Source organism: Anomalospiza imberbis, chromosome 11 (genome assembly GCF_031753505.1).
Source record: "Anomalospiza imberbis isolate Cuckoo-Finch-1a 21T00152 chromosome 11, ASM3175350v1, whole genome shotgun sequence".
Lineage (NCBI taxonomy): Eukaryota > Metazoa > Chordata > Aves > Passeriformes > Viduidae > Anomalospiza > Anomalospiza imberbis.
Genome location: NC_089691.1, coordinates 11,882,952 through 11,897,734, shown reverse-complemented (window position 1 = coordinate 11,897,734; position 14,783 = coordinate 11,882,952). Strand labels below are relative to the sequence as shown.

At 48.0% G+C, this 14,783-nt stretch overlaps 1 protein-coding gene across 4 annotated transcripts in view; it reads right to left on the bottom strand.

Annotated features, from left to right (window-relative positions):
- Positions 1 to 5,434: 5,434 nt before the first annotated feature.
- The window catches only part of MGLL (monoglyceride lipase), a 102,887-nt gene continuing 93,538 nt past the window's right edge, over positions 5,435 to 14,783 (bottom strand). For all 4 annotated transcript variants that reach the window (XM_068201943.1, XM_068201944.1, XM_068201946.1 and 1 more), the window contains exons 7-8: positions 10,290 to 10,505; positions 5,435 to 9,319 (exon numbers count right to left, since the gene is read on the bottom strand). In XM_068201943.1, the coding sequence (XP_068058044.1) occupies positions 9,194 to 9,319; positions 10,290 to 10,505 (342 nt within the window). In that variant the 3' untranslated portion in view covers positions 5,435 to 9,193. The remainder of the gene's footprint in view (positions 9,320 to 10,289; positions 10,506 to 14,783) is intronic.

Genomic DNA, 14,783 nt, shown 5'->3' with positions numbered 1-14,783 from the left:
CAGCACCACGGCACAGGCTTGGTCACTGCCGTGGTTGTTGTCAGGGAGGTGATGTTTGTCTTGGAAAATTGCTGTGGGCTGTTGCTAACAGGTAAGTTGTCTTTCCCTTTCTTCTTGTCATCTTGTGCCCCTGTCATTGATGGCTGTCCATTATATCCAAGGATGGAGATTTTTCAGCCTTTGTGTTTAACTACTCTGACTTGTTCAGTGCACTCCTGGAGTTGGAAGCCTGTGTTTTCTCCAAAACCGTGGCTCTGCTGAAGTGTCTGGGCAGTCCTTCCTCTCTGAGGACACAGTCACCTGCTTTCTTCTGTGCCTGGGTGGCTACAGTTTTTTGGGTAAAGGCAATAGCTGAGCTGTCTGTTCAGCCCCTGTTGACTTCAGAGCATGACTGGCATTCAGGGAACGAGCATCCGTCTTGCCCCCGTTGCTCTGTGTAGGAACATGCAATGTGTTCAGAGAGGAGATACTAATAATGTCTGAATGACTAATGCTGTTGAAGGGAGGGCTTGGAAAAGTTCAAGGCTTAATCAGGTTTTTGGGACTCAACAAACAGTGTACCCAAGGAGCAGCATTTTGCTGCGAGAGTAAAGGATGAGCTTCTGCAAGAGGCTTGAGCTGTTCACGTTGTACAGTCATGGTCAAAGTGGAGATGGCACTTCCCACGTAGCAGTTCACAGTTGGAGTGCATTGACAGACTCATCTGCTCAGGGTGACATTGTTCTCCTCTCTTGCTGTGGGCAGCCTGGCAAAGCCCATCACAGCTTTGGGAGCTGGAATGTGTCTGTGCCCAGCTCCCAGGGTGAGTGATCCTGGCTAGAGCTGGCCTTAGCAAACCGTGGCTTGGCATGGTTCTCTGCTCACGAGGTGGGTGTGCTGAGAAGCAGGTTTTTGTTTTATCTTCTAATCTAAAATAGATTTGACAGAACAAATTTATTGAGAGGCCACGCCAGCAAACCATTTATTATAATCGGGGCCTGTTTTGGCTCTGCTGGGGTTGCTGCCTGCCTTTAGGAAGTGCTGAGGGAGAAGGACAGAGAATCCTTTTTTAGGTTGCAAATGGTTTCATGGGTTTTAGGTTGGAAATGTAGGTTGGAGATGGAGGTGTGTTATTGGCAATACCCACGGAAAGGGCTGCAGAGGGGCAGTTAATTAGGCAGCCACATTTGGGTGCAGCTACGGCCACGCAGATCCTTAAGCCCAAGTCAAGCTATGAACTTCAAGCTTACATGTGATCAGCATCTGGGGAAAAGGTGACGAGCACACACATGCCCTTTGCTTTTCCTGGTTGTGGTTAACTTTGTAAGCATAAAAGTGCAGGACAAGCTTTGAAGGGCATTTCAGCAGATTCAAGAAAACCTTGGAAGAGAATCAGTACCATGCAAACAACTAGCTCCAGTCCCAAGGGTCTGGCTGCCAGTTCCCAAAATAAGCTCTGAAAATTAGTGTGAGAGCTTTCCTCTCCCTCCTCCTGTTCCCAGCAGAGCAAGCTCAAGGGGAAAGAGCAGGATTAAAAAGTGAGATTTGCTTGCTCATGACAGCAGCAGTCTGCCTGCTCTGTTTGCTGATATGGCAGAAGGCAAGGCTTTTGCTTTGGCGTGTTGGGTTAGGAAAAGGAGGTGAAGAATGCTGTGGTGCAGCCAGATGCTTCTGTTCATAGGCTCAGGGAAGATTTGGTCTAAAACAACTTGATGTAGCTTTCCCATGGAGGAAGCCAAGCTGGCTTGTGTTGCACTGTGATGCCATTGGAACTCCAGTAAGGAAAAATGCCTTCCTCTTTATTCTTCTATAACAACTTTGTGAGCCAGGGTCATCCCAGTACTATTTGTACAAGGCTGTGACAGTGATGAGCTGTATGTGCAGAGACCTGCTCTGAGGGGAAGGGGAACTGGTGTGTTAGTTACTGCTCCTCAGGATGTGTTTTAGGAGATGCAGGCTGATCTTTCATATCAAGGCTGAGTTGACATTGTATCTCTCCCGTCTGCTCAGAAGGTTTTATTCTAACACATTCTTGGCACAGCATAGCAGAACTACCAATATTTCTATTAATTTTCTTAAGCTTGCTTCTGTAACAGGAGGCAGCAATCTGCTCTCTAGAGCTCCTTCCATCCCCTTTCTCCATGCATCTAAAACTAAAAATTATCCAGGAGTTTCAAAAGAAGTTTGCTGGTGGAAAGTTCAATCTCCTTCCTGTTTTGAAAAGCTCTTCTTGAGAAGCTGAAAATGCTTCAGGTGAGTTGCTTTCTGCTGTGCTGCTTCTCTGGTCTGAGTGCCAATTAGGCACAGCATCTCCAAAGCTGTTCAAGGTGCTGGCTCTGGCCATGCTGCTCCTGGGGTGACTGCTCCTTCTCTTGCTGGGGGCAGGGGAGATGGTATTTCTTGTTTCCTGATTTTGTGACCTTTTCCAATCGAGCATGCAAATAAACATCATTCTTCCCAGTCTGAAAGCACACCAGGGGTCAGTACTTCTTGCTCTGCTGACCACAGTGCTCGTGGTGCTGCAGTGAGGGGGCACATCAGGCCTTCACTGGGGATCCAGGACTCACCAGTCACATAAGTGCCTCAGGGCTGTGTTTTGGCACAGACCAGCCTCAGCATGGAATGTACATAAGCACAGCATGGGAGATGACTTGGTGTTAAAAGTGCATGGAGTGAGCCCTGGAAGCTTTTGATGTGACAAAGACAAGGCCTGCCCTGTGCAGCCCTCAGGGAGAATGGCTCACTGCTGTCATTTCAGCATGAGGCTGACCCTGCAGTCCAGCCAGAGGGAAAAGCTGATTTTTTTTATTTTCCTCTGTATGGGGAACTGGAGTTGTTTATTTGCTAAAAAAATCTGCTCCAGGGTTCACTGTGTCAGCCTGCAGAGAGCTTTGTTGGTGTTGCCATTGCATTTTTTTTTTAATGGAAAAGAAGACAAGATGCTGACACAAAAGCTGCTGACTTTGGGAGGTCTGGAAAACTCAGCTTTTCCTGGGGCTCTGTCTCATGCCAGGGTTTACTGTGCTCTGGCAGAGGTTTGCTTGCCTTTGGTCAAGAACCTTCCCAAGGTACCACTTGTCCTTTGCCCCTGAGCTGCCATTCCTTCCCCTCTGCCATTCTTGTCTCTGTGTGTTTTCTTAGAAGACAAGTGTTTTCCATGCTTGACATCTTGACCTCCCATCAGCTCCTCCCCAGGCCAAGTAGCTTTCTTTGCCAAGTTTCCTTTGGATAGCACATATCATGTAGTCTATCCAAACTCTTAATTGATCTCTTAGGAATTGTTTTTCATCTAAATTCCTGGAATGTTTCCATCCACTGAAGAGTTTCCTCCAGAGAGAAGGGAAATGAATCCCGTGTCACTCCCTTCCTAGGAGTGGTGGTCATGGGAAGGCTGGTTGTTTGGCTTGTGCCTGTTGGGAGATGTGGGTTCTGCAGTGTTTGCTCCCGGCTGAGGCAGTTTTGCTAAATAAGGCAGCTGTTTGGAGAGCAGCAGGAAGGTGAGTGGCAGCTCCACATCAGCAGCTTCCCCATCACAGAGAGAGAGAGAGAGAATCCCAGATGGATAAGCTGGGAGAGCATGACCCTGTTTCTGTGTGTGCAAAGGAGACTTGTGCTCATATGTGGAGAGAGGAGCTAATGGCTGACCAACAGCTGCCCTGCCCAGGGCTGGGTGAGCAGGAGTGCTGTTGGCAGGCGCTCAGGCTGCAGCATGTGTGTGGCACCGGTGGTCTCTGCTGGTGTGGTGGCACCTGCACAACCCTTCAGCTCCATCTCCCTTTTCCTATGATGAAATTCTGCCTGAAGCCGGGCAGGGAAGTGGCAGGTGGAGAGGTGTGAGTCCCTGCTCACCCCCAGCAGCAGCTCTGCAGTGGGTTGCAGCCCCACTTCTCCCTCCTCTGATGCTTAACCAGAAGCAAACGGAAGTGAAGCACCGTGGGTTACGTGCTGAGCAGATCTGAATTAAAATCCTTCACCACTCACTGGAGCTGCAGCTTTTGCCTGCTCTCAGTGCCTGAGCCTGGCCTGGGTGGTGGGCTGGGTGGTGCCAGAAGTCTGACAGAGGCAAGGTCCCTGCTGCACTGTGACTGAGTATGGCACTCTTGTCTTATGTCTCAGTGGTGATGCAGGCTGTCTGTCCGTGCCAGGGTGACTGGAAAGGACTCCTGAGGAGCTCTGCTCTTCACCCTGACACCGCTCTGGGTGATGCTTTACCATGCATTGGCTGATCCCCACCTGGTAGCTACCCCCAGAGCCAGCCTTGGATAACCAGACTGAGCACAGGCTGAGGGAGGAGAAAAAGGCAAAAGCCCCAGGGTTTCTGCAGACTTGCAAAATCAGAGCAGAAGCACAGGCTAAAAACAGGAAGGCCACCTATGGCTGTGACAGCTCGCCGGCCATCAGGTGGTGACACTGGGAGAAGTGCACTTCCAAAAGAGCTCCTTTGTGCTGCTGCTGCTCCCAGCCTTGCGAAGGACTGTCCCCTCCCACCTGTGCTCAGTCCCTGTTGCAGCACCATGGTGTGCACCCTCCAGTGACCCCCAAAACTGTGATGAGCTTAATAAACCACCGAAATATCAGAAGAAAGAGCTGTGGGCTTGCTAGAATGAAAGCAAATGTTGTTACTAATGATGTTCCTTACTAGGATGGTGTGCCTGCTGGCTTGGTGAAAAGCCCCAGCTCTGTTGTCTGTGTTGGTGGGCATCAAAGCCCTTGGCCAGAGCTTCTGACCTGGTGAGCTGGGCTGTGATCAGACACAGAGCCTGCACAGGGCTGCAGAAGGAAAATACTATTCTCTTGATTTAGTGACTTGAGACATAAGGAAGATGAAATGAGTTGATGAAGGTTGCAGGCTGGGTCTGGTGCTGCTAATGGCTCTGGCCAGAGGGCTGGCATGAGACAGGACAGCAGACTGTCCTGATTGTCCCCTGCTGCAGCAGCCATCACGGGGTTTGGAGTGTGAGTGGCTGTGGAACCCTTACAGACAGGTGACTTGTCCTGAAATGTGCATGGAGGGGAGAGTAGGAGAGGACCTTGAGGCTGCTCTTTGCCCAGCCTCACTCTCTGGGCAGGGGGGACAGTTCTGCAGTGTGGGGCACTCTGACAGCACCAACCCTAGCTCTGGATGGACCAGGAGCTCTTATAGCATCTGGGCACTGCCTGGGAGCTGAGAGCATCAAAGCCACTCCCCAGCCTGATCTGCAGTCACAGCTGGGGTCAAAATGTAGGATTTAATCAGCGGTTACTCCTGGCCACAGTGCAGATGCTTCCTGTTGGAATTGGGTTTAGTTCAGGACCAACATCACATTTTAATGGGCTTCTAAAAGCATAGGAACCAGGTGTTGAAGCAGGCTGTTTGCCTGTTACTGTGTATCCTCCAGCAGCTCCACACTGTTGTTTAACCTGGGTTGTGGGAAGCATTTTGGAATGGTCACCAATGATGCCCTCAGACACTCTGTTCAGAAAACATAACTTTATTATTAGTTGCAATATACATTGTATTCCTTTAAGAATCCTAAACTTGTATATGGTTTTTCCACTGAAAATACATGTGTATGTATATATGTTTTTATATATGTATTTATATATAATGTATTTTATTGAACTGGAACACAACAGAACAAGAGAGACAACCTCAGGAATTACTTGTAAAAGGAAATGTGATCCCAACAGGTTTGTGCTGGCAGTGTGCTAAGGTGAGTGGTATAAAAAGGACAGGCTAAATAGAAAACATGATGAGTTAGGCAGTGGGAAATGGCCTCTCAGTGCTACAGGTGGTGATATATACAGTAGTTACACGTTGCTATTGCTCAGTCACGAGTGCCACCTGTTCTCCAAGGCAGACCAGACTCTGGTACAGCTCTGCACAGCAACATTCGTAAGGCTGGCTGTGCTCCCTGCAAGTGGTACCTGCCAGCTGGAAATAGAGTGTAATTACATTTCCCTCAGCAGCTGCTCTGCTCATTGCTAATCTGGTCAGCCAAAGAAGAATTCCTCCGGGGCTTGGTGAAACCTAACTAGGTCAGTATAAAGAAGCTTACAGGCAGGGAAAGGGATCAGCAACAGCGAGAGAGCTGAAATGTGCAGATCGGTGTCTCACCTGGCCCAGGCTGATGTGTTCCCGGCTCCTTCCCTCTGCACTCATTTCCCACCTGCCAAGGAACTGTGGCCCCTCTGCTCAGCAGCCAGCCCAGGGGTCTGTGGGGTCAGCGCAGGCAGTGTCCAGCTTCTTTTGGATAGGTTTCCCTGTGTTAATTGCCTCAGAAGATAACTCTTCAGAAAACTGGCTGAGGGTGGCAATACCTGCTGCTGTGCCATAGCTTTGGGGTCATTTGGCTTTTCTTTTTGTTGCTGTTCTTTGTAGGTTTTGTTTGTAAACCTTTTTTCAAACAGCCTCCCCAGGCCATGTGCTACTGCTGAGTTCAGCTATAGACTGAAAGACAAGTCTTCCCCAGATCAATGTAATTTGTTTCCCTTTATTTCTGTTCAGCTGCAGATGTTTCTTGGGGGAAAGGACACATTTTAGCAAAGGCACTGACAACGGATTTTCCTCTGCCTGAAGCCAGGTTGGAGGGAGTGGACAGGCTCTGACCTTTCTGCTGAAGGGTCACTTCCCTCTCCACTCCTGCAAAGTGCTTGTCACTTTGGAAGGGATGTAAAAATTGTGGGCATTGATTTACTCCTCCTGACTTCCTCAAGAAAAGTGCTTTCAAAAATTCTATCCTTAAATCATCACCTTGCTACTACCCCCGCAACGTCTGTCACCTCTGGATCACACCCACTTGTTTCCCCTTCCAGCTGAAGAAGCAGGTGAGATTTAGCATTGCTGTAGTGTTTCTCTTCTTGCTGTCTTTCTCTAGCAGCATCTGGCCAGGAGGGAGCTTGCTCAGGCAACAGCAGTTGCCTCAAGACAGGCTGCTGGAAGATGGAAAGCAGGTGACCTGCTCATTGCTCTTTCCCAGAGAAAGTGTCACCAGAGGTTTCGCAGGGGCTGCTGAGCACAGCCGATTGCACTGGAATAATATTTCAGTTAAAAGCTAACGTTGCTGGGAGAACTACAGCTCGTTCCTCTCTTTAGAGGCAAGAAAATACAAATGCCAAAGTGCCTGGATCAACCTGTATAAAAGAGCTTCCCTGACTTGGGCCCCTTAGGGCATCTACAAGGATACAACCTGCATCCACACATCTTTCATCCATCCGTGCTGCTGGGACTGAATGGGACCGAGCCCTGATTCTGACTGTTATTGCACAGAGGTCCCTTTCCTGAACCTTGCTAGAACTGCTTCCAAAGGGAGAAGAGGTGGGTGACCCCCCTGACTGTCAAAGCAGGGATCCAGCCCTGGGGACAGCAGCTCGAGGCACAGTGGTGCTTCTTGCTGCTGCCAGGGAAGGCAGTAGGGGCTGGTTTGTCACTGGATGAGATGTTCCACTCTCTCATAGTGCAACATTTGCATTCTCTTCTTGCAAAACCAGAGGGAGAGGTGCAGGTTGAACCCCTTCCCTTTGGATAGTGCCAAGAAGTATATTCATGCTGAGGGCCATCACGCTGGATAAATCAGCCAGCACAGCCACTCTGTCATCGCTGTGCAGCTTTTACTGTGTCAGTACAATGTCTCTGCTCTCATCCAGGGTCTAAACTCTTTCCTCTCACCCTGCTGCTAGCACAGACTCAGGCAGCTCACAAATTTGGCTTACCTGCACCACAGGCCCTGTCCACAGGCTCCTCCACAGCAGCTTGTACAGCAGGGTCTGTGGATGCCCCAGCAGAGCAAGGTAGAGGTTGGATGGATGATCCCACTCCACACTCTGCCTTCAGCTCCCCACACATCCTGAAGGGCTGAGCTCAGCCCCTCAGTGATCCACCCCAGTGCTGACTGGGAGGAGACTGGGATGGGCTTGGACAGGATCTCTGCTCATGCTGTGGGTCTCCTGCTAAACCAGTGGACCATGAGGACACCCACTGCTACTCCCCACCCACCAGATGCTCTGCACTTCTCTCTAGCATTATTTTCAGGACATTTTCCAACTGATGAAGGAAAACAACAGATTATGACTGTAAAGTTATGGTGAAAGGACCGGATCCTGGTAGGACAACATTGTTCCTTGCCAAGAGAAGGAATTATTAACTCCTTCTTTACTCTCCTCCCTTTTCTTTCCCAGCTTCCAGCCACCTGTATATCATATATTATATTACTATATTCTCTTATAACTTTGACTTTTCTTTTTCAGTTTCAGTAGCACAAGTGATTAATTCCAAAAGGAAAAAAAAAAGAGAGTTAAAAAGGAAGGAAAGGAAAGGAAAGGAAAGGAAAGGAAAGGAAAGGAAAGGAAAGGAAAGGAAAGGAAAGGAAAGGAAAGGAAAGGAAAGGAAAGGAAAGGAAAGGAAAGGAAAGGAAAGGAAAGGAAAGGAAAGGAAAGGAAAGGAAAGGAAAGGAAAGGAAAGGAGGAAGGAACCCTGTCCCTAGGGATATTTACAGAATAGGTCATCTTGCAGAGGAGATGGTGTTTGACATGGGGAAAAGCAGGGGAATTGAATGTGCCAAGTGGGTTTGATTCCACATTCCTGCTCTTCCCTCTGGGATCCTGCTCAGATGATGAAAATCAAAGCACTGTTCAACATGCTTTCCCCAAGTGCAAACTCACAGAGGATGTGCAGGGTGGTGGGGGAGGCATCTCTATCCCCTGGCCTGGTCTGCTTAAAAGGTAGTATCCAAAGGGGTCTGATCTTGAAAATCAGCCTTTCACCTTCGGGGAGCTGTCAACTCCATCTTTAGCCTCTCCTCATCATCCAGCATCTTGGTTAGTGCTCTCCTCTCAAGGACCAGGGTTTTTAAGGTGCTGGATGGTGGGGACAGGGGACGCACCTGGCATCAAAACCATGAAGTGGAAGATACTGATTTCTTTTACATACCAATAATTATTGCAGTATAAACACATCCCAGTCACCACAGCGAAAGCAGAGAAGGGGAAGCCGTGGAGAAAGTTTGGTGGGTGAGGGGCATCCCACAGCTATCAACTCTCCTCCCGATTAGGGCAGTGGCCATTTACATCAGCAAATAATGCCCCACCCTGTGCCTCTCTCCCCACCCTCCCTTAAGCTGTGTCTGATAAAATATTCCAATAATCCCTCCATGTTAGATCTTTTTCCAAGAGATTTCTAGTAAGAAAAACATCTATTCCTAGAAAACCCCAGTAAGAGCTGCAAATGCAATTGCTCTTAAGTATGGCTGGTTTCCCCAGCTGCTGAGACCTTCTGGCCAATCCATGTCAGTATTTCTGTGAAGACAGAGGTAGAGACCTCAGGCAGCTCTTTGTGGAGGGCATGATAGGCTTCTTCATACACCTGCAACCAGGGAGAATTAGAGATTAGCACAGAAAAAATAAAACTGCATGAACAAAACAGCCTTCAGTCCCCTCTCATCAACACCCACAGGTCCAACACCTCCTGCCCACAACTTCTTAGTTTTTTCCAAGATGTAGCAGGTTATGAAATCAAGGAGATGCCACTGGTGGCGCTGGCCCTCAACAAGCAGGAAGGTGTTGGCATTACTGCCTGACATCTGTGGGTACCAGGGCACCCTGCTGCCCTTTAGGAACATAATGCATGTCCCAGCCTCATTCCACTAAGGAGGAGGAAATACTTATCATGCCCTTGGAATGTAAAGAACAATGGGGGATGTTCCCATCATGCCTTGTGCAATTTTACTCCTTTTATGCTCAGACGATCCATTTATTTTTCTGATGACAAAAGCTTTCCCTTGGTCTCCCTCCCTTTTCTTTCAGGTTTATTCATGTGCTAACAATTGGTTAATCAGCTGTGGTTCTCTTGAAATGAGCAGATGTGAAATGGTTTTTGTTGACCAGCATTTTGGAGAGACCTTCCTGCACCTTTACACGCTGGGACATGAGGTAAGGCTGGTGTTCACACAGTTGGCATTGTTCAGAAGAGCTTTTTGGGTCAACGCTTTACCTGCTTATGAGACTTGCTCTACTTCTACACCAAGCTGCTTCATGTCCAACACACCCTCCAGGCATGCAGCCAGCACTGGGGCAGGCCTGGAGATCATCCACCGTCCCCTGCCCCCAGGCTGGCTGTACCTGGTGAAAGGCCACCACACTGAGCCCAGGGAGGGCTGAGCTTGGGCTACCTCCCGGTGAAAGGGGCTGTCACCTGCCCAGCCTCACCCATCCACCAGCTCTCTCTCTTTGCCTCCTGCTCTCTGGAGGTCAGCAGGCTCCCACCCCTCACAGTCACTCATGCTCAGGCCAACACTGACAGCATAATCTCCTAACAATCAAGAAAGCAAGATGACCTTGAGCGTTTTGTCCTGACTCTGCACTGTGTCCATCAGTAAATAAGAGCCCCTGATATCACAGAGCTTGTCGGAAGAGCCGTGTAGCACCAGGATGGGCAGAGTCAGCTTGGGCAGGGCTCGCTCGATTCTGGCAATGGCATTCATCAGTTGGATGACGAAGGAGACCTTCATGCCACCGTGGTAGACCAAGGGATCAGATGTGTAAGACTCCATCTGGCAGGAAGAAAGAGGTAATTTAAAATTAGCAATATTTCATGCATATGAGAAAAAGCAGATCAGCCAGGCAGTGAAGAGTCTTCCCCTGGCTTGCACAGTCATTCCCTGCTCTCTCAGGACATCCGGCCATCAAGTCAAGGTCGAGGTACTGTGGCTTACCAGCACAGCTCACACAACCTGACATGCTTTTTGCTGCATGTTTCTCTCTTACACCACTACAAAATATTCAAGCCAGAGCTCTTTGACAGGAGCTCCTGCAGGGAAACAACCAGTGCTGGACAAAGACCATTCCCACAGGGGCACCTGCCTGCAGTTTTCTCCTCTGCTGTGCCCTTCTGTCATTCCAATGTGATATATCTTCTACAGAGGGTTCTTCAGACTGTGTTATTTGAAAGCTGATGTTCTCCAGGCCAATATTCTCTCTGCTGAGGGTTCAAATGTTCTGTTTCCCTGTCCGGGGGTGGTGATCATGACCTACACCTCCAGACAACTGACAGAGGTGACTGCAAAGCCAAGGGCTCATCTCTGGCTGCAAAGCGTGACAGACAAGGCAGCAAATGATGGTATTAGGTGGTAGGCAAAAAAAAAGTTGTCAACGACTTGCTCAGCCAGATTGTGAGGGGATAAAAATGCTCAAGAGCTGGTAGAGAAAGTTGCTAGGAAGGAGTAGTTACTGCAGCAGGCAAATCTACAGTAAATATTTGTATACTGTATGTGGAGACGGCCCACACAGACCCCACTATTGCAATATTTGCCAGAATGCTTTGATTATGGGCTGGTCTCTGGCACAGCCTCCAGTTTCTCCCAACCCTGGCAGATGTTTATAGAAATGATGGTTATTTATAGGTTAGCTGAAAACCGACTCCTCCTCTCCTCACAGGCAGTGGGGTCTGTTTAAATTCTACCTTGAAGGCATTATCTTGGGGCCCTTTGCTTCTGCCTGTGCCTGCCCTGAGGGGACCATGGGTGACCCAACAGGCAAGGATACGTAGCCATTTGTAGGTGTAGCACAGGCAGGCACTGTAGGACAGAAAGGTTTTGGGGTGGATTCTGTCTTCAGTTCCCTGTGAGATGAGATTCTCAGAGAGGCAGATTCTCAGGTGGGGCTTTCCCACCTGGATGCATTCACTTGCCAGAGGGTTTGAAGCCAGTTTCTCCTGTTGTCATCTCAAATGTGCTGGAGCACAAAGCACTGGAAATGGAGGTGGCAGTGAGGCACCCTGATGCTCACAAGTCTTTCCCCATCACTTTCTTACTTCCAGTCCCCACAATCTCCCACTGCTTGAATTCATGGTTCCTATCCCTACATGCAGCAAGAGAAAGATTTGCGGGGAAATTTGGGACTATTAGTGGCTGACACCAATCAAACCCAGCCCACAGTACTGAGGATGTCCAGGGAGGACAGCTGTACAGCCACTCCACTTTGAGTTGGAGTTGGACTGAAAAAATTCAAGTTGTCACAGAACTCACTTAGGGATCCTTGGAAGTGGTGGATGTTTCTAGGATTTGATTAAGGCTATTGTTGTATTTTGGTCTCTGTGCAAGATTATGTCTGCTCTGAAGTGATGGGTAATTTTTGGCAGGGAGACAAAGATAATCATCACAGCTCATCATATTAGGATATTACACACGGTATCTCCCTTTCAAAGAATTATGTGCTTGCTGAGGGTCTGGAAAACTGCTTGTAAGAGGCAACTGCAAAGATGAGACTGTGGTTAAGACATTGAGGCTTGGTAAACATCCTCTGCTCCTGCTAATGGCCCTGGGAAGCAGAGACTGAACAGCTCACAGTCCTTTTGGCTCCACATGGACCATCCCAGTGCCCAACCAGCTTGTAGGTGCAGAAAGCTCCATCTGCATCTTTCATCCCCTACTCTGTTCAGCTGTACCTTCCCTGCTTTCCAAAGTCTTTCAAACAGGGCAAGAAGCTGCCTGCATCTAGAGTAAATTGTTCCCTTGTGAATGTGCTCATGGAAGAAGTTCAGCTTTGATTTTCAGAACACCAAGTGCTTGGTGGGGTGCAGCTCACTCTTGTGTTGGCAGCTGGGTCCACCCTGATATGCTCAGCCAAACATAGTGACTTTCATCAGCTTTTTGAGCAAAACCACTGTTTTGCATTGGCTACTTAGAAACTACCTTCAGCCTAATCTGGACCTATGTCACAGTGCTGTGCTAAAGCAACAGAGTTTTGAGATGGGTGGGTTTTATTATTTTTTAGTTTGATGGGTTTGTTTGTTTGTTTTTTAATTGAATGTAATAAGTAAGAGATTTTGCAGCAGGGATCGGGAGGGATGGGTGGATGGATTGACAGAAGGTTCCTTCCCATGGAGTAAACCAGTGTTGATTAATTCATGTGAACTGGCCCCCACCCCAGCCCCATAAATGCTACAAGAATGACCGGAAGGGTTTCTTTCTCTTGTCTGAAAGAATGGGCATTTTTTTAGCTACTGAGCAGCCAACAAACATTTTTGTGTAGTTGATGGCAGGAGAAAAAAAAAAGACCAAATCTAGTCCCAACCCAAAATGATCAGGACTGCAGGGGCAGTATCCTGTTCATAGTCAGTGAACAGGAATCCTTGTCAGAGTTAATGCTCAGTGCATGGGGTGAGTGCCAAGCAGCAGCTCTCTGGGGAAGGAGGAAAGATAGGGAATGGGCTTTATATTTTGCAGGCTACAATCTGCAAACCATGCAAGCCCAAAACTGTTGTTGCTGCACCAAGCTCTGAGATAGGGGCAAGAACAGAAGGTGATCCCAGGAGAGCCTGTCAGACACTGTCAGGCAAAGGCTCTCCAGGGTCTCTCACAACAGCTGTTTGTATCTTTATGTAATTCCAAGACAGAAGCAGCCATCAGGTTGCTGCATCACATTGACCTGTTTAGAGTCATCTCCTCTTGCAGCCTCATCCTATGTGGACTTGGCAGGAACAAGGCTTAAGTCAGGGGGACCATTCCACTAAGTCAACAGCAGCTAACAAAGATTACTGGGGTAAAGAAGTTGCTGTCACTGTGATGTCATTCCTTCTTGGAATAATAGGACGGGTTTTTAAGGTTGCTACTTGCTCTCTTTTTTCCCTCTGGTACAGCAAACATCAAACAAACATCTCTATATCATTCTGTATTTCAGTCCCCACAGCCTGAAGACAGCTTTCTGGGAACACAAAGTCATTAGGAAATTCTTGGATGTTGTCCCAAAAATATTTCTAGTGAATAGAAAGCTGGTCTGGCAGGAGAGTATGTGTAACATATAAATAATGGATGTTTCCAGCACATTGTGTGCTTTAAATCCGAGCGTCTTGAATCAGGAAGGAGGGTGGAGTGTGCTTAGAGGCAGGCAGAGGACCAAAATGCTGTCTTGTTTTCAGTAAGTGCCTGGACCCTCAAATCCTGGTGTTTGAAGGGGGAAAGTGCTTTACATCACTACCCACAGCTACTTTATCAGCTGTGTGCTCACATGTAGGTGAGAAGGCAGCACAGCACACAGGGCATCTCATTTGGAAGACATCTCCGTTATGGGCAGGCTCTAATGCAGACCTACACCTTTATCCACTGCAAAAGGCTCTCCCTTGCTCCATGGAAAGGGAAAGGGCCAAGCAAAACAATGCTCCAAGGAAGCTTTAGAGACTTGAAGCATCATAGAACAGACAAAGAAGCAGAAAGTATGTGGTTAGAAAGACAATACAATAACAATTATTATAAAGTATGTCCAGTGGTTGCTGAGGTGATTCCTAACATCACCACAACACGGAAGTGCTCAGTCAATACTGTGTGCCAATTTCAGGAGCTCTCTGACACTTTCCTAAATGTATTATTATTCAGGATGTCCCTACATCCTCACTTTTCTCCTACAAAGCAATCAAGTGCAGCAGTTGCATCTTTCAGCAGAGGATCCAGCTCTTGGAGGTGTATTTAAAACATCTTTAAATGTTATAAATTTAAAACACCTGCAGCAGAGTTCAGGTGTCACATAACAAATCAGTGCAGAAGCAGGTAAAGACCCACACATCACAGACATGCTCACTCTTCAGGTAGGGAATAAAGCTCTCCAATTCCTCTCCTCCTCCAGATCACTGATTGCTTTTATCCTCTAAATACAAATGTAGATGTGGAAACTTCCCTCTGTGCCATTTTAGTGAATTGATTGTCTAACTTAAACCTTTTCTCTGAATTATATGCAATGAGTTATGGCAGCTGAATGCAATTAAGAACAGGTTTCTGCAGCTAGATTGGAGTCAGCCTTCTTCCCAAGCATATATTTTGTGCAGCCTCATATGGTAC